The 20,132-nt window shown below is 46.7% G+C and overlaps 1 protein-coding gene across 5 annotated transcripts in view; it reads left to right on the top strand.

Annotated features, from left to right (window-relative positions):
* The window catches only part of LOC144145727 (monocarboxylate transporter 12-like), a 46,952-nt gene that overhangs the window by 9,781 nt on the left and 17,039 nt on the right, over positions 1-20,132 (top strand). Inside the window, exons 1-3 of one of the 5 annotated variants that reach the window (XM_077677427.1) lie at positions 5,018-5,488; positions 16,879-17,163; positions 19,085-19,228. In XM_077677427.1, coding sequence (XP_077533553.1) covers positions 16,953-17,163; positions 19,085-19,228 — 355 coding nt within the window. In that variant the 5' untranslated portion in view covers positions 5,018-5,488; positions 16,879-16,952. Of the gene's footprint in view, positions 1-5,017; positions 5,489-7,678; positions 7,734-8,693; positions 8,713-16,878; positions 17,164-19,084; positions 19,229-20,132 lie in introns of those variants that run through there. The other 4 variants (XM_077677426.1, XM_077677428.1, XM_077677429.1 and 1 more) reach the window with 4 other exon arrangements.

Here is a 20,132-nt window from a genome sequence, read left to right as displayed (position 1 = left end):
CCCACGGGAGCAAAAATTTCGGAAAGGCGGGGGCATTAAGCGCGGCCTTTCATATGTGACTTAACCGTACGAAGGAGGAGAGGGGGGGGGGGGGAGAACAGAAGTCACTTTCAATTGTGCGAATGGGCATGCAACGGGTCTCCTAAATTTGAAGGCCATATGTGAAAGGCTGTGTTTCACTGAAGGAATAAAGAGTCTTCATAATTAACATAAAAAAAATGTCCGTCATCACGTTATTACGCTATCAAAACATCCGAAAGCAGGAAAGCAGCATGTTTGTAGACTCCGCGTGGGAAGGAGCTGCCACGGCTACGATCATTTAGTGCTTACAAGAGTTCCACCGCTTTTTGTCTCATTTAACGACTCGTGTGACTTTCGCTCCTAGCAGGTGCTAACATCACGAGGTGTCAACGCCCGTGCAGGGCATCCGGATCCCTCGATGGACCCATGCGCTAACGCGAAACGGGCAGCCGCTGATGCGTGCACGGTGATTGCCACCGCTCTTGCCACAAGTAAAGTTCGCCTTTCATTGCTCCAAAGTCATGCGAGCCTGCACAATGTTTTGATGCGATATTCCGCACGAAAATGGCACTTATTAACGTTAAAAACTGCGTGCACGAATGCAAAAGAATGGGACTATAGAAGTGGGTGGCAGCAAATTCTTGCCTCCGCAGCTTATCAGCGGATTATGCATCACATTACGCAGGTTACGCAACCTCGCTGATATCCATGCTCTAGTCGACTTGTCTGCTGATTCCGCGAACCATGGATGTCACGGAGAGATAATTCCCCGCGCTTATTCGCAATTCAGTGCTGGCGGGATGCCGCTGCCCTTCTCGTGGAATACAGCGACGTACAACATCAAGCATTAGCGGTAGATTTGCTACAGACTTATAGCGCGTTTCTTTGCTGCTGCATCATCAAGTTGAGGCAAAGCCGCTGCTACCGGCAACACTCGTTGGTAGGATTTGACAAAGCTGTGGGCCTGCCGTATGTTACTCCGGCCGATTCGTTCATGTGAATGCTACCTGCTGGTGGACCATATCACCAAGCTCATGGCGTCACGAATCTTAATATGGCCAGACCAGTCGCGTGGGTACACCATTAGCGATCTCCTTGGACACTGATCCCTGGCAATGCTGAGCTGAGACAACGCGTTGTTTTCGTTCCCGAAGGTGGCCTCGGGCCGATGATGTCACCTTCCAACCGAAGCACCCAGACGGCATTGCAACGCGACATTTGATAGCGCATGCCGAGGCCATCGCAATAGCACGACCGCTCGAGTGGCCGTGATAATAGTATCACGCTCGAGAGAGAATAATGCTAAAGCTAACGGTAAGGTTGCTTTGTTTAGGAGCAGCTTGGGCGAGTGAGCTCAAGTAGAAAACAATGTCAGCTTCTATAAAAAAATAAACGATAAGTTTGCGCAGCTGCAAATTTTGCGCAAAATTTGCACCCGCTCTGCTGTTTCTCCAGCCTTGCACCACTGCGCAAAAATTTGCGCAGTGGTGCAAGGCTGGAGAAACAGCAGAGCTGGTGGCCCCCCTCCTTCGGAGATTTCCAAACTTGCCGCTGAATGTTCTCCATGACTGGCAAGCCCGAAGCGTTTTGCCCGCAGCCTTTCGCATCTCTCCCAAAGTGGACCGCGTCAGCACGCGCAAGGACCCGCTGCAACCAGCTTCGCGAACGCGGCGCCTGTAGCGTGAACCCGGCGTCTGTGCTCCCCATTTCGGGCGCGAACGCACGTGAACTGGCGAGCAGAAGAGCACGCGAGAGATCACGCCACAAACGCTGGGCAGAGTGTTTTTGAAGGTCGAGCTGGCTCTTCACGAGGCGCACGCTCCCGTGTGCTCGCTACTCTTGGTATTTTTTGCGAGCTCCTCAGGGGGCACAGGCTACGCGAAAGCCTGGCCGACGCTGGCCGCTCCTCACGAGGCGCATGCTCACGTGCGCTCAGTTTATTTTCTTGGTATTTTTTATGGCAACGGTATACGGCGGAAATACAGCTCTGCTGTTAAAGGGGTCCTGCGCACTCACTTTGCACGCCGCGTTGTTTTTGAGGTAACATCAAGCACTTCGCACGAAACTGACCCAAGTTGTCCTAGAAAGTTATCTTTCGATAGAAGCGCAATTAAACGTGAGACGGCTTATCGACACCCCGTCTGTATCGCACCTTTCGAAACTTCTAATGAGATCTGAACTCGAGAGGTGTATCGGGGAGGCCATGCCATATCATTTCGGGTCGAAGACCAGAAATTAGGTTTCGCGTAATTCTGTGTAGGTGGCGCCCGCATCCGTCAGTCAAAGGTAGAGTCTATATAGCTACATAAAGACCATTCTCTCTCTCTCTCTCTAGTCAAAGGGGAGTCAGTCCTCATTCACACAAAAGCACGAATCTCGGCTTCGTAGTTTTTCCCACTCGTCGTCGAAAGAAAAAAGAAGATTGAAAAATTTTTGATATGGGCACCGGCCCACTCGGGCCTGGCCGGAAACGAGTGTGCGCACGATGCGGCTCGAGGCTTTACCGACCGAGCTGGCGTCGACACTTCTGACCCAGACGCTCACTCGCTCCGCTGGACGGGCAGAGACAGGCTTGTGTCTTACAGGGAGCTGACTACTCATTACCGGCTTGAACGAGCCCGCTACCCCCCCCCCCCCCCCCCCCCCCCCCCCCCCCCCTCATCCATCTCTCAGTAAAAGGCAATCTGTGGTTTGGCGGCTTCTTCAGACGAACTCGTACCCGAACCCCGTCGCGTATAGTCATTGTTATCCTGGACAGTTTTCAGATAAATGTCGGAGATGCAAGGAACGGGCCGATCTTGCACATATATTATGGGCATGTCCTCAGGCGACTCCTCAGAGCCGCAAAATTAGCAGTAATGAGCAGTGGGAGACCGTACTGCTCAGCTCAGACCCGGCGAATCAAGTCTGGGCCGTCCAGTTAGCCGAAGACGCTGCTAGGACCCAAGGGCTCCTGGCCGACGCCTAGGGTGGAGGTCTAGCTCTCCTCCACAAACTGGACAAATAAAAGTTATTTCTCTCTCTCTCTTGAAAAATTTCGGGGCCAAGCCTTCTTTCGAAATAATCATTGGTAAGATCACAGAACGCGATGACAGGCGTATTTAAAACACGCATACAAACTCATATGCGCACTCTTCCTCCGCCGTCTCTCCTCCTCCTCCTCCTCCTCCTCCTCCTCCTCCTCCTCCTCCTCCCGTTTGCGAGAAGCGGCTGACACGGCTTCCCGTCAATGGCGCGTCGTCGTAGTATTCACTCATCTGTCCCTGTCTGTCACGAGGAGTTAGTGAGCGAGTGAGCGAAGCAACTTCTTTAACCTTGAGTCCCTCTGTACGGGGTCGCGTTAACGAGGCCACTTATTTCCGTGCGTTTGTGCGTTACATGGTGCGTTAGGTCATGAGGATGGCGATGGCGATGCTTCAGGGCGTGCGCAGAATTTTTTCCTCGAAGCAGCCATACATCGCATTTAGATACGATAAAATGAAATTTGATATGAGAATATGATAAAATTATTTCACCTAGGAACACATACACTTTAAGAAATGTCCCGTTGGGCGTTTTAACCACAATGTTTCAGAATGACCAATCGGAGTGGCGTAGTGCGCGAATGGGGAGAGTGACGAAGCCCAACGTATGATTTGACTAAAAAGATGCATGTGCGCAGGGACAACACGCAAGGCTGGCTAAGCGTTTTGCATTGCGCAATCTCCCTGCGCAGATGCCGTTTTTCACTCAAATTGAATGCTCGACCACGTCATTCACTGAATTTGCACACTAGGCCAGTTTGATAAGTCATTTTGAAGCATTGGGGTGAAGACGCCCCGCGGGGACTTCTTAGAGTATGTAATACTGGGGTTGCATAGGCCAGTTTCATATTAAATCTGTGCATTTTGACCTCGAATGACTGCGCCACACTCTGCAGCGATGGGAATGTGCAAGACGTTTTAGAAAGAGCATGGGTACATACTAACGGACGCACGGACAAGTTTTTCGCCGGGTTAAGACATGCATGGCGAACCGTAACAAGAAACAAGCGAAAATAAATTCGGGAGTCATGCCGGAGAGAAAACGCCTGACCTAAACGAGGTGCGCACATACAACGCTGTTTCCTGTACCTGGGCCAAAATTGCGGTTACAAATATTTGACTTTTTCAGCAACAAAGTGAGTTATGATCAACTCAGGCTGGCGTGGACTATATGACACTTTTTCTGGAATTTCCGTTTATACGCAAGAAATTAGTTGAGACGTGATTGAAACATTTTTTAAACGTTGCCGGACATTTTTTGTGACAATTTTATCCGATTCCGAAACAGACATCACGACATCTCAGTTTCCCCGAAGCGCGGCCACACTTTCCCTACACGCATTCATATTTATATATTTCGTTTACCGTAATAAATTCCCTAGCTTTCAAGAAACTCGCTCAAAAGTTAGTCCATGGCATTCGGAAAATTTTGAGGCTCTCGGCTGTTTTGCAACAATGATAAAAAAGATCTGCTAGACTGAAGGGTTAACAAGTTCATTACTATAGCCTAATTGTCAAGAAATAAAATGTAAAAATAGCTTGAGAGGGTTCACGGCTTCTTGAATGATTGTTAATTACCTCGGTTCCGAAAACTTCAGCGTTTGCAGTTGTCATCATTCGTACGAGTTAGTGCAGCAGATCGTATGCTTATACTGCCCACCAGGGGTTGTTAAAAAAGCGTGAGTTCCGCATTCGATATATAATCCGCACGCTGTTCTGTATTCACAACGCCATCGGGCACTGAGTAAGAGCTCACGAGAACGTCGCCAAGCTCGCAATTTTCATGCTTGCGTGAGCAGCAATAGGAAACGGGCAGGCATGATGAAATGACAGGCAAAGTAGCTTTTTTTTCCGCCTGCAGACTCTCCACGGTTGGCGATTCGCCTTGCCTTTCTTTATCTCTCCCTCCCACTGTCGACGGTATCAAGGACGCGGCTTCACTTCCTTTGCGCAGCTGCTGCGATCTTTCCTGGTTTGCCGACAACCGAGGGGAGGCGAACATGAGGCACACCGGACGTGAATAACTGGCGCCAGCGGGGTCTTCTACTTCGCGGTCGCATCGGTGAACGGCCGCGAAGTCTCACTGACTTCACCACGCAATGCGCGTGAGAAGTTACGTTTCATCACTGGCACGGAGATCCCCCCCCCCCCCCCCCCCCTCCTCACCCCTCCGTCAGCATCTGTTTCGTAATCAGACGTGCGCGGATTTCGCGAGCGCTTGCTTGGGAGTCCGTGAAGTCGAGACGCTTTTAGACTGCGCTATTCAGCGGTCCCAGGAGGGCGGGCGTTTAGCGGCCGCTACTGGAGATGTGGTACGGCGGATGTGTGCGCGTGTGTGTTTAAGCTACTGAAGATCACGGACCTGTGAAGTCACCAAATGCGTCGTTGTGACGAATCACTTTCGACCCGCCGAGCGGCATACGGTGAGCCCGCATTCGTTCAAGGTCAGCGTCGCGTTGCAAAGAAATTCTGAGGTAGGAGAAGGGGGGAAGAAGCGGGAAAAGCAAGTTTGACGGAAGTAATCCTCATAGGTTATTCATGTGTACCGGTTACGATAGATTTCGTCACAGCTTCGTTGAATTGCTGCCTCACAGTAATACTTTTTCGGCTTCATTGCCAGCATTTTCTTGAATGTGTGTTCGTGGAAAAAATGAGCGCGGCGTTGAGACGCAACCGCGTAGCAAAGAGAGTGGTGACCCTTTGGTCAACTACGTAGCACAAGGAAAACATTTTATCGTGATATCGATGAACACCAATTGGAGCGTTACAGGATAACTGACGCATAATGTGGCGATGTGTGCATTATTTACGGGAAAGGCGACAAATTACCGTTAAGTTGTAAGTTATAAGTTGTAAGTATAAAGTGCTTTCGGCATTTTTATTCTGGTTGCAACTTATCAAATCCCCTAGTGCATATTATTCTATTGAATATAGTCACCCCTCCCCTTCCCGCGCTGTTAAAAGTTTGTTTGGTTTCCCTGTCTGTATTATCGTCCAAGCGTATATAATGCCTAAATGCATGCATAATGACGCGCCTATAGAGACTGAATGAGGAACTTGAACATCGATAAACTGACGTCTCCTCCTCTGCTCTGCATAAGGCGTTGTGCTGCTGTACACGAACACCTAGGTTCGATCTCGGACGCGCTGGCTTTTCGTCTGATGGAGGTGAAAAAAAAAAAAAAAAAAAAAGAAAAGAAAATCCCGGGCCATCTCCACTAACGTGAAACCTGAGGAGGAGCGAAGCATGCAGTCTATAAGTGCACCTTGGCGTTCTTACCAACGGATATAAAACCGTTTGGGGTAGAGGTACGCAGCTTTGCTGTAAAAGTCTCTGGACTTTGAAGCACGAAGCTCTCTAGCGCGAGGCGTAAACTAGCGTCCCGGTGTTTTAGTGCTGTTACTACATGAGACAACGATTACGACGATGACAGGAGACGCCAATAGGCCGTACCCCTAAGGGGTTCGCCCCTAAAACATCCCAATGCACGAGACGTCGGCGCGCGTTGAACACCTCAAATTGTTTAACCGCTTCGGAGCGCGCATGATTTTTATTCATACCCAAGGTCTGGCAATTAAGCGAAATTGATGCCCCCAACCCACTCACTCACTCCCCCACTTCACAACACACCTTCTACAGCGAAGCTATATATGCCTCGGCTTCTACGTAAAGTGTCCGTGGATAAATCGGTGTAGTCCGAAATTTTTTTGTACCGAAGAGCCAGCGTTTTGCGTTTCTTTCTTCAAGGGCTCCTAGTGTGACATTTTTGCCGGTGTTTTTTTCGTCGTAAATGAAGGGCTTCGGGCGTGGCATTTCACCCGGTGTCCTTCACGTCTAAGCACGCGCACATCATCAGTTGCCAGTCATGCGTGCACGGTAAGGGAGGGGAGGGGGGATATAGACTAGGACGTCTCACAGACCAATGTGACCTGACTGTTGTCCTCCGTGGTCTAGCGCTTTGCATTGGTGTGTTACACAGGCGGTAAGATGCCTAGGACGCGGGAGAGAAACGAACAGCTTCATGTTTGACCCTAGAACGAAACAGTAGCCCTTCCAAAGTTTCATTCAGCTAATCAGCTAAAAAGGTATACCCAGTCGCAAATTACCACCAAACGAGCTTTGTTCCGTCCACTCCTTGGACTTCCCCCAGGCTCCCTTTTATAGACATTCATGACGCGACACAATGCGTATTTCCAAAGGGCAGGAACATGCACCGGAAGAGTGGATGTCTGACCTATATCTAGGAGCTATGCTCCGCGTACGCTGTGACGCTCTGCGCGCCGTGACATCCGCTGCGATAAGGCGGAGGTCGTGCAACCGCTATCTTCAGTGTTAGGCCTTGGTTTCGCTCTCTTCATTTGACTCTAAACACCAGGGAAGAAGGACTTATTGAGTGTAGGCTGCCAGCGGTGAACTTCTGTTCTTCGTTAATCCGGGATAATCGAATACAAAAGGCATGCATCCACGTAACTATTTTTTATTATTATTATTGTAAGGTTTAACGCGCCGACGCAACGAAGGCGACTAGGCGCGCCGTAGTGGAGGGCTCCGGATTAATTTTAAACACCTAGGGATCTTTAACGTCCACCAAAATCTCGCACACACGGGCGTTTTTGCTTTTCGCCTCCATCAGAAAAAGGATGCCGCGGCCGGGAACCGAACCCGAGTCCTCGTGCTCAGCAGTCCAGGTAACTCATCTGTCTTCTCTGGTACGCATTGGGTGTGTAAGTATTAGAAGCAGTATCGAACGTTGAACAACTCCCGTTTTTTTTTTTTTTACATGAAGGAGTGTGCAAATTTTTCGGAAACTCTCTATGTGCGTATGTATTCGCATACGCTGCTTCTCTTCATTTCGCGCTTTTTTCCCTTCGACCAATCATCGCCATTTACCCTATTGTAACGACTAAAAGTGTTAACTAATTTTTGTTCACCTTTCACCTTTGTTCAAATAGAGGGAATTACACAGTTGGTTTCTATTGCGAGTTTTTCGTGTTTCGGTCTGCCTTTCCTACTTTTTTTTTTAATTTTGTCTTCATCTTGTGACGGGAGTGTATAAGATAGGCACACCTTTTGATTTCGTTCGTTAATTTTTACTTACTATGATTATCATTGTCGTTACTTTTATTTTACATTTTCTCGTTTCTTGAAATTTGCTTGGATAAATAATCTCTATTTCTAATAACAAAATAGCTAGAAGGAAGTGCAAAATGTTTGCCTATCTGCCGCGCTTTTTGTAAAACATTTCTGCAAGAAATTCCTGTAAAATATTTCTGTAAAATATTCCTGCAATGGGGGCGAAATCAAAATTGAGGATATAGTGCAAATAAGTACTCATAAAGGCCCTCGCACAGTTAATTCTTAATTTAACGAAGGACAGTGCATGTAGGGCGGACCCAGGGAAGCCTGCAGGAAATGCACCAGCGTAAACTAGATAATTTATTTTTAAATAGCCTTATAGTGTTTCACGGAGGCCTCTTTCATATACGCAAGCAGTTTCGCCTATACGCTGATTAAAAGGTCACTTTTTGCGGTATGTTTGAACGTAAGCTGCTTCCAAAGTACACTCGTTAATTACTGTAACGGCTATACGGTGTTTATTATCGTGCAGATTCGTTGTGTTGCCTCTGCGGTTCACCAGGCATGCGCAGTCATCGGCATGGCGGAAGGGTACAGTACGGCAGTACGGTCACTCGAACATAGTGCGCAGTGTATGTAATAGAAGGCGCTACACGTCAAACAAGCAGCTTACATCAGCCCAAACTGAACTTGGCGCCGATTTTAAATCCTGTTAACCTTCATGCATTGCGTTATCTGCATTAAACGCTACTGAACACTGCAGACTACACGCAATGCTGGATGTTTGGCATAACAGATCTTTCTGTATACGCCCAAGTAAGGAGTTTAGCGTTACAAAATGCTATCGGGCTCACTAGCTGGGTGCGTCGACGATGTTTTTCATAAATATTGACCATTTCTCGTATTTACTTTCTTAATCTTCGTACAGTATACATACTGGAGACGTATAAAATTGAGAACTCATCTTGTAATCAACATTTTGTGATTGGCAGTGATTTCCAGATGTCGAAAGATCTGCACTTTGTTCAAGCAACAGGGCCCGAACACAACAGCTATGTTTCTTAGCAATGTCACTAGCGTTGCATGAACGCTTTTTTGTGAATGGGGTAGCTCTGGTAATGCCTTTGGGCGTATAATGGATTTAACCGCACCATTTCGCAACTTCAATATGTTGTGTGTGTATGTGTGTGCAAAAACAGTTAGCACAGGTTAAAAAAAGAGACACATTTGCCCTTATGAAGTTGAAGAGAAGGAAGAGCAACACATTTTGTTTCATAAGATTTTTTTAAACTGAAACCAGAAGGGGCTTAAAATGCAGGCGGTTGCAAGAGGTATTTGAGGGTTGTTATGGCGTAAAGAAGGCTAAGCGGATCCGAAGTAATCTGGCGCGAAAAAGAAACAAAAACAATCGCTTAGCAATGTATTGCATAAACGTATACGCATTACAGGATCACAGCCCAGCCGAGCCCAGCTATATAACGTTGTGAAGTTGGCTGCTTTGTTCGTTTATTCTTGGGGAGGGGGGGGGGAGGTATGGGTAAAGGTAAATGTGGCAAAAAGATATTTTGTTGAACCACAACATCTTGTACAAGTTTGTCGTATATGTGCAAAATAAAGTACAGCTATGACCTTTGCCCTGCAAACCCTAAAACCGGTATAATCCGTGCTTTAAAAATTCCCTGTAGTACTTCTTTTTTTTAACGAAGTCATGACAAGGAAACTGGAGTGGTTATAGCCTTTGTGAAGTTGAAATGCTGGTGCATATATCTTGTATGAGCAGAAGGACCGATGATGTGAGAATCGAGAGCTCCCCTCTGAAGCTGCGTTGCTTTAAGTTCGTTCAGAGCGTGCACAAGTCTTAAATTTCCTTACACAGCTACCTCCGCCGCATGACCCGCTTTATTTCCATAAGCTGTAACAGTGACGTTTGGCGCGCTTAGTTTCTTTCTTTGTCCGTTCGGATTTTAGCATGGCTAACGATGGAATGGTATGTCGTCTTGTTACTGGGGGCTATTATTAACATCTGTGTGGATCTGTGTAGACGAAGGAATTCCAGTTTTTTGCGTTGGGGAAGAATTATAATGACGTGCCATGCGGTTAAACTACGTATTTTGTCCTGCGGTTGTGATTACATAGAAACATTTCGGGTTTGGGGAAGGGGGGGGGGTATTCTTTCTATGAACATATTTTATTGTGTGAAGAGACAGCTAGACTGTGTTCCATTGTAGAACTGGGTCGCATGTACTGAGATGAGAAAAACACGATTCGGGAATGCTCCCCTTAATGTTTCATTTTCATTTTTTAATCTTCGTGCTAGTGGCGGCATTGTGTCGTTGGAATTGTCTTCCACACACTACATCGCGATATTGAGATACCTTCTGGACCGTTATTTAATGGTATACGAAACAGGGTCATCCCACTATCAGGGCAGTAGGGAAGCCCAATTTCCGCTTTCTTGTCAAGGGTGAACTCTTTACGAAGGGCGTATACCGAGACAGTCTGATAATCATCGCTCTAATGACCCCACATATCTCCGGGAATTTTGCATCGCGGCCGAAGGAATTGAATCACCGCTTGGATGTGTTCCAGTTGACGAGGCTACGCACATAGACAGCGACTAGTCTGGCAACGAGTGGACACCTAGAAAGGCTCTCCCAAATTTCAGTTCGGCTGATGCCTCTTGTGACAGTGCGGTGCAAAATTAAAAAAAAAGTTTCGGTCATTTTCTTTCTGAAGAGAAACGGGTGCATCACATAATGCGTATGTATGCAGAACTGCGTACTGTTAAAGGGGATGTCATAGCGCACTAAGTCGACAGCACAAAGTAGAAAGACAGGGCAATGCGCTGATTGTATGCTGCTCCTGTTCCCTGGGTTAGGGCGCTGTAACACCCCCCTTTAAGGATGCATGACCAACTACCCGTGAACTGTGTACTCCTCCGCCAATATTTCTAAACGCCCGAGGTAATGCGCTGGCATTGTATGTATGTATGTATGTATGTATGTATGTATGTATGTATGTATGTATGTATGTATGTATGTATGTATGTATGTATGTATGTATGTATGTATAGTTGAGAAAATTGTTGACTCACGATTAAAAACAAGAACAGTGGTTCACTGACGTTTCGGCTGGAGGACCAGTCTTCATCTGAGTAACATACAACCTACAAGCACGCATGCTTATGCGGAAGGTGTGCTACAGTGCACCCTTGTTAAGAACATTGGTGGAGGTGCGTACAAACTTTCGTAACGTTGTGCTCCTCAAAATCTCTCCACAGCAAAGAAAAGAAAGAAAAGAACAAAACGCGGCGTTTCATAGCAACAGGAGATGCGGTACCGCGGGCGACAAACTCTTTTCTAAAAAGCAAAGCAATAAACAACTTTCTTCCATTGAAAAAAGACAGGGTGGGAAGCTGTTGTTGTAATTCCTGTAATTCGTACGTGAAGTACCCTGTGTTTTTCCAATGGAAGGAAGTAGTTTATTGCTTATATATATATATATATATATATATATATATATATATATATATATATATATATATATGTAGATATATATATATATATATATATATATATATATATATATATATATATATATATATATATATACATATATATATATATATATATATATATATATATATATATATATATATATATATATATATATATATATACATACATATATATATATATGTATATATATATATATCTATATATATATATATCGTAAAAAGGGAAAACAACTTTACTTCGAAAACATAACTTTACATCGACGTTTCGGACAGGGACCGTCCTTTATGTTATGTTTTCGAAGTAAAGTTATGTTTTTTATTGCACCCCTTTTTACTATTTAACCTCTACTAGCGTAACCATTTATTATTAATGTATATATATATATGTATACATACATACATACATACATACATACATACATACATACATACATACATACATACATACATATCCACACACATCTCAACGAGAGCAGTCACACGCAATGATGCTGAGGAAGTAGACGAAGTGGTTGCGGTACTTGACTTCGATAATGGGGATAATATGAAGGTTAATTAATTGATTTGCGTTCTTCGGAGCTTCATGCTCGCACTATTTTTTGTCATGCTTCACCCTCTACGATAAAATAAAACTCTGAGTGTGATGGGGCATCTACTCCAACCTCTGAAACACCACCCCGAGCAAAACCGCCACGAGGCTGGTTGAATCTGTGCAGTGATTCTGTTGCCCGTAAATGGCGAAATCCCGATGGAAAGCTGCGCAATATCCTGGCGTGACGACGCACTTCCTGCGTGTTTGGGATGATTCCTCGATCTGGACATTTCCACGAGCTAGCTTACGGGCCTGAGCGCACGCCCAGTTATCTAACAAACGCCCCTGCAGCCGTTTTCGATAAGAACGTACGTCGTTGGCAGTGGTATTCGCAAACGCATTCACGTTAAAAGCAATAAGGCGTTTTTCCGTTTGCATTACTGATATAAGCTTATTTTGACCCTGCTTTTTCTTTGCCCCCACGCTGTACTAAGTTTTGGAGGACGTCCAATACCCAGATAAGGGAGGAGCGTGACTCTTGGGGCAAAAAGCGTATTTGGATTACAGCAAAATGCACAAACGCCCTGACTCATTGTGGTTTCACCGAATGCGCTATAGTTGAACAATGGTGTATAGAATTCCATTGTGTGAAATACTTTTTCGCCTGGTTGAATTGAGCGTACGGCTGTAGCAGGTATTGCGTGAATACCTTTGCAGGTGTGGACTGGTTTTTAGCAGGCTCTGACTTGTTTGTGAGAACTTGGCTTAAGGTTGTACTTTTTCAATATTATGCCTTCTTTTAGGAATAAAATAACTCCAGTAGTACCCAGCCTCTCGTCAAATTTTAGCGAGTGCGTGGGTGCCTGCGTGGACATTTTTATGGAAGATCTTACAAATAAAAGCACTCGCAAGTATGGGGTATTGAACGCAGATTCCAGGGGCCCTGAAACCGGAATCGCCACAATCAACGACGTCCCACTGGCACGGTGACTGGATAGGAACAGGTGCGGGTTAGTCGGCTGCCGACTCATTTGGGGCGACCGTATGGCATCAAGAATGCTAAACGCTAATTCTTTCTCTCACTCTCTGCGTACAATGCAGGACACACAATCCATTGTGGGATTGGCCCGAGAATGAATAGAAGCTCCGCGCTCCATGCTCCGTCTTCCTGCCGTGCGGGGTTACCTTGTAAGATAGGTCACTCACATTTTAAATGCTTCAGCATTTCTTTGTAAACTCAACGAGTAAATCCGCCCGTCCATCTGTAGCACTTCATTAGTACCACTTTTGCCGCATACGCCATCCCATATCAGTTGGCTTATATTTTTCCGAAAGATGCCTCCCCTCAGGGGGCGTAGCATGAATTTTTGCTCGGGGTGGTTGCCGAGATTGCACCTCGACCTCCCCCATATGATTTTCTTTAAGGAATTAAAATATTTATAACACATACATAACTATTAACTCGTAATACACATAACTATTACTGAAAATATTATCTATTCACCGGAAATACACAGCCATTACCTGCCAAGAACAAGAAAAAAATATTTCATAAACAAAATCATCCTAATGCTCCGAGAATTCTGGCAGACTTGCTATCACTCAGCAAATGTAGCGCAGCAGAAACACACGGTACGGAAAGAATGCACACGGGCGAGCGCTCACTTCCAACTGATTCTTTATTCACATGACAGCAAATATATATGCTTAACCTTAGCAGGAACAACAAAAAGAGGAAAAAACAAAACAACAAAAACAAAAATACTGATAAAGAAAGAGCGAGTACACCCAACACGCGCCAAACATTTTGACAATCACAGTGGCCTGTCGCGTATGGCATCACATTGCAGGAAATGTAGTTCACGGTCAGATAACGCAACCGACGGTTTGCTAACACAGTCGTTCCTTTCAGTTGGAACAATCAGTTGGAAGTGAGCACTCGTCCGTGTGTATTCTTTCCGTCCCGTGTGTTTCTGCTGCGCTACATTTGATCACTATGAATTACCAGCTATCCCAGTCTACAGCTTTACTTTGCTATTACTGCTTGTAATTTTCTGTTTTGTCTACACAGGAGCCAATATCACTTGAAGAAATATTGGAATGTATAACAAACATAAACATATATGCTTAATAAACGTGGAAGCAAGAAACATGGAAGTAAAGAACTAATTCACCTAAAACTAACAAAGCACGGAACGAACATTAGAAACGCTAAAAACACAAAAGAAACAACTTGTGGATGGATGTTTTACTTTATTGCCGATTTGTCATAGAAGAGTTTTTTTTCTTCATTTTTGCACACATGCGACGGTTAGGGACAAATCTTAAACGCCTGTGTTTTAAGCCAATATATTGCGTAGGAGCAGCTTGTCAACCGTCGGGTACTGCGGATAATTGCGCCAAAATTAGTCACACACACACACACACAAACACACACACACACACACACACACACACACACACACACACACACACACACACACACACACACACACACACACACACACACACACACACACACACACACACACACACACACACACACACACACACACACACACACACACACACACACACACACACACACACACACACACACACACACACACACACACACACACACACACACACACACACACACACACACACACACACACACACACACACACACACACACACACACACACACACACACACACACACACACACACACACACACACACACACACACACACACACACACACACACACACACACACACACACACACACACACACACACACACACACACACACACACACACACACACACACACACACACACACACACACACACACACACACACACACACACACACACACACACACACACACACACACACACACACACACACACACACACACACACACACAAATACGTCAAAAGTTACACTAGTGGGGGAAGACGCGACAGGGTTATACTTTCATCAAGGCAAAAGTGTCACTGGCAACACAATATTCGCTGCAGCTGAGCCGCACGTGCGGCAAGACGACCTTTTTTTTGTCGCTGTGGCAATACATCGTTTTGCCGAACAGCAGCAGCAAATGCGCAGGTAAATTCGCGCGATGTATAAAGGGGGTGGGGGGGGTTAGACGAAGTCCGGAGTCTTTAGTGCACTGGTTTCCGGCGGCGGCCCTGGTTGCGTGGAGGTACTGAAGCAGCCATGCCCGCGGTTAGGCCTGTGAATCTCCCTTTGTCCTGCAGCAACTCTCCGTATACCGTCGCGGAGCGCGCGTTCGCAGAACAACCTCGTGGATGAAGGCCTCGCATAGAAGGCCATCATCGCATGGGATGCCTTCATAGGAGGCCTTCATAACAGGTCACCAAGGGAGAGTAGGCGCGCATTCCGGGCAGGATTTCTGGGGTTCTATAGAGAAAATCCCAGGATGCTTTCCGTCGCAGGTGGTTGCCTTGGTCGCCGCGCGTGACAGCGCGACCAAATTTGGGGAGGGGGTGCGTGCTGAAGCCCCAGAAGTCCCCCTCCCTACGCCACTGCTTCCCTGCAATGCATATTTAAGCAGCAGTGAGGCCGACTTTAAAGGGGATGGGTGTTTACCGCTCGGTAGGAATACCTGAGATCTTATGAACGTATTTAATAAAACCATGCACCACTCCGCCTAATGACGACCGTGGTTAACGCGAAGCGTTCTCGTGGCGCATTCCTGGGTTTTCATTTTAGTTTGTACTTTGACACTTTGAGCCTTGCATGCAGTTTGTTCGCACTTTAGATCGCCGCGGCTTTGACCCTTCGCCATTTGATTTCGCGCGAAAAAAGCTTTGTGTTCCAGCAACCGTCGTGATCAGACGGAGAGGTGCATGATTTTTCTAATTTTGCACGTCCACGCGCCCCTCTGCAAATTCAGACTCCTTTGGCCGTGACAGAATGGTGCAATACTGTAGACTTCGCTTTCATAACGTGAGGGACCGAGGTTCGACTCCAACAACGGGAAGCGTTTTTTTCTTTCATTTCACCCACGATCATCAGCACCATCGTCTGCGAAAGTTGGCTTTCCTGCCGTGCGTTTTCAACGCGACATACGCCACCAGTGAGGCGTAGGAAGCTTCGATTTAGAAGGTTCTAGAGCATTCGTACCTGGGCCGAGGAATGCTTCCGGAACGCAGTATTCGCACTCGAACGAGGTTCTGAGACAGTTCTTGAAGTCGAGGAAATTATGCCCGAAATGGTCAATCGTTTCCTCCTTTTTAGAAAAGTCGCTTGCCGATGGCACTATGCATGTGCGGTGTAGGTAAAAAAATTTACCAGTCGAGGAGACCTGCGAAGTTCTCGTCGTCGTTGTTGTAGTTGATGGTAAATAATGGGTGGAGCTAGCCTTGCAAGGTATGCCGGTGATTTCTCCACCCGATCAACATCTTTTTAATGCTGTGCTCGGGAGATTTGAGGCCTTTTTTCTTTCAAATGCTGTTTGACGAGGCGCAAGATGTCCGTTTTTTAATCCAAAGTCCATTAGGGAGTATTAACGCCCAGCCTATAGACGCCTATGGGACGCAAGACGAGGGTTCCACCCCGTCCAGTGCCTGGGTGCACTAGCCAATACCTTTATTGGGCTCAATAAAAGTTGATTATCTCTCTTTCTTAATTATGTTCGCACACGCGAGATAGCCGAGGGTCCCTTTTTTTAAAGCCTGACGGATGTTTTGCAATGCGCAGCCGCAATGACACCCATCGGCGGGCCAGGAAGCTGAGTGCCCGCTGACGTCGTCACGAAGGAGTTGCAGCGCAGCATGCCATGCTGTCGAGGCCTGCCGGCCTCGGGACCGGACAGTTCCCGCTCCTGGCTGGTGGCGGTGGCCTGCTCGTGGAACCTGCTGTGGAGCAGCCTGGTTCGCCGCTCCTCGGGAGTCATCTACGTGGCACTGGTGGACACCTTCGGAGTCAACCGCGAACAGACGAGCTGGACGCTTAGCGTCAGCATCAGCCTCGCATGGCTTTTAGGCGAGTTGCACTCAGAACCACTTTGTGTGAACGTCCAACAAGGTGAAACATCTGACCGAAAGATAAACGGAAACAAAGTTTACCGCCAGGCGTAGAGAGTGAGTCTGTTAAAGAAGGAATTATCAAGAGGCTGAATTTATGTCTTAAAGAGGGATATGTGGAAGTTTCCGCATGCATATTTAGAGAGAACGGTTGGGTCGACCGTAAATTCAGACGCTCTGGCGAATGAAGAGCCTTACGCGGTGATGATGAATATGTAGAGGCGATGATGATGACAGGAGTCAAGAATTAGTACTGATGATAAAGTACAGATGATGAGGAAATCTTATGAGGTTCGAAACACTGTATTACAATATAATTACGGTAAAATGTCGGCCCCTCATTGTCTATTTATTCCTCAAAAACGATTGGAAAAGCTCCGCCAGTAGCGTTTCACCATTCGCGATTTGCGACGTCAGAAATCTTAGCGCGGGAAAGTGCATGAGGAGGTGATTTTTGTTCTCACGCTTTTAGAATTTTCGGTTGATAGACAACCGCTACTGCCACGGATGATACATTTATGTTCATGTGGCATTGTTTACCCTTTAAAGAGATTTCACTAAATGCTTTAGTTTCTGAGCTGCTTAAACCGGTGTAAAAGCTTAGTCGTCAATAGCATAAAGTTGGCTCTTTCTATGGCCATTAAACTGGTGGAACGACATAAAATTGTGCCATTTTTCAAAATAATTTCATTTTATTCACTTGGTCTGTTTTTAAAAGTGGTTGTTGAATTTTTCTGCGGCTTCGGTCGAAACAAAAACTGCGAAAAGCGGCTTTCTTCGACATCTGATGGCACGTGGGCCAGCAGATCACACCTAAAATTTGAAGAGTAGTAGCAAAAGGTGGAAAGCAAGGGATTTGTAGCTAGAATCAGCGCCACACTCTTAAAAATCGCCGCAGGTGCGCCTCAGCACAAAACTACAGGATGGCCAATCATCGTGACCAAATGTGCGAATTGGTGAATGACGAGTCCCAGCATGCGATTAGGGCAAAAATTAAAGCCGTTCCATTCAATTTCAAAGCTATCAGAAGTGCAGAACAGTGATTCGCCATAATGGGCTGTAGTGCCATTTAATAAAGTTGACAGTTGGGCTAGTTGTTTTGAATCATCGTAAGTAGCGCTTGAAACTTCTACCACCCATAACGCTATTCGCCGCCATGTCTCACTCCTCTCTTCGTGAATATACAATTCAAATTTCCTGCCTTCGCAGCGCTCGCGTGCCCCCTGTCTGAAACTGCGCCAGCGGGAGTTCTGTTCTTTTTGTGCTTGCTTTGATTTCGTATGCTGTAGCTGTTTTGCATCATTTCGAACGCGTCATTTTTGTCATGCGCAGCTGAAGCCTTTCTGCGTCATTTCGAATGCGCCATTTTCTTTTTCCTGCGCGGCTGCTTTTTTTGCTTAGTATCGCAAAAACTAACCCAACGAGTGTTCCTAACTAAACGGACAGGGAGGCTGCCGGTTATATACACAGATTTTGACTGAAATGTACCTGCAGTTTTCTTTGCGCTAAACAACGAGGAGATTATGACAAGCGCCAGCGTTTAACGAGGTTCGAACGGCTATGCATATTTAAACCACGTGGTTTTCGAAGCCTCCGCGTGACTTCCCTGACGACGGTACACCAGGCTCTACTTGGGTCCGTTATCTCGCTGCGCCGCCTGATTCCGGCAGTTGCTTGACATCGACCGTTAGCGAGCTACGACGACAAGGCGAGCCCATAAGGCGCTCTGCACTTAAAAATGCGCTGTGACAACAGCAGCGCTATACTATTTTTATTGGTCCTCAGCCAGAGTTGGTCTTCAGGGTCGGGGCTGGCCAGGTGGGCCCCCCACTGCCCCTAGTCGGTTAGGTAATGAAACTTCTGATATCGTTCATTCGCAGGTCCCGTCATTGGCGCGCTCACAAAGTGCGTGCCGCTGATGGCACTGTCGATAGCAGGCACAGCGGTATGCAGCGTGAGCGCCATTGGCTGCGCCTTCGCAGGAGATATGACGGCAGTCTTTCTGCTTCTGGGGATCTGCGCCGGTAAGTTGAGCAAATTTTTGGCGAAACTTGTCCCGTGTCAGCCGACGGATAAAATAAAATCGGTGTGTCACCTCCCCCCCCCCCCCCACCCCCCCGACTCCCACCTCCCACTTCCTAAAAAAATTAACAGTTCTCAGCGGCGGCCATCTTGCGAGTAGCTCGGATTTTACCCTTAGATAGCCAGGCAACAGCGCTACTAATCCACGACTAAAAATTTACCATCCCTTCGTAAAGAAAGTTGAGAGAAGCGCGAAAGCTAAAGTGCGTCCAAGCTTCGCTGAGACTGCGTCCAGTCGATGGCCAAACCTTCAAAGACCCAAATGGCAAACGAAGAAAGAACCCGTGCGACCATTTTTTCGCGCACTAAGTAAACGCATCTGCGAACGCTCTAAATGTATACCGATACCTTCTTCATGACCTATGCTTGTATTATCTCATCTGGAACCATTTCCTTGTAGCGATTTTCAAGTAATCGTTTCGACGAAATGGAAGCCCCGTTTCACGCGCTCGCCCTATGTCCAGAGGTCCTAAAAGAGCTTTTCCGTCGATCAGCCGGCCAATGGAGAAATGCATTCGTGTTGTGACAGGACACCATTGTCCCAATAAGAAAGCTTTCGCTTAAAAAAAAAAAGGTCTCCGTAAAAGCCCTTAGTGACCCGAGATCGGCCGTGGTTTAGATGTAGAGACAAACGTCGGGCTCTTTCTCGACATGCGCTGCCAAAGGGCTTTTCTTTTGTTATGACTCGAACCACGACATATTTGATTTCCTCCCACCGTAGTGCGTGCGTACGGGGAGGCATAAGGTTGGGGGGGGGGAAGGGAGGTGTCAGCATGCTGATTTCGCTGCGTGAGATTCGTCCGCTCTTCTGAAACCACACTCGATAGCTCGACTGCAGTGCGTTAT

This window comes from Haemaphysalis longicornis, unplaced genomic scaffold (assembly GCF_048455015.1).
Source record: "Haemaphysalis longicornis isolate Haplotype H1 unplaced genomic scaffold, Haemaphysalis longicornis Haplotype H1 scaffold_7, whole genome shotgun sequence".
Classification (NCBI taxonomy): domain Eukaryota; kingdom Metazoa; phylum Arthropoda; class Arachnida; order Ixodida; family Ixodidae; genus Haemaphysalis; species Haemaphysalis longicornis.
Note: the sequence above shows the minus strand (reverse complement) of the source record. Positions and strands in the feature narration are given on the sequence as shown.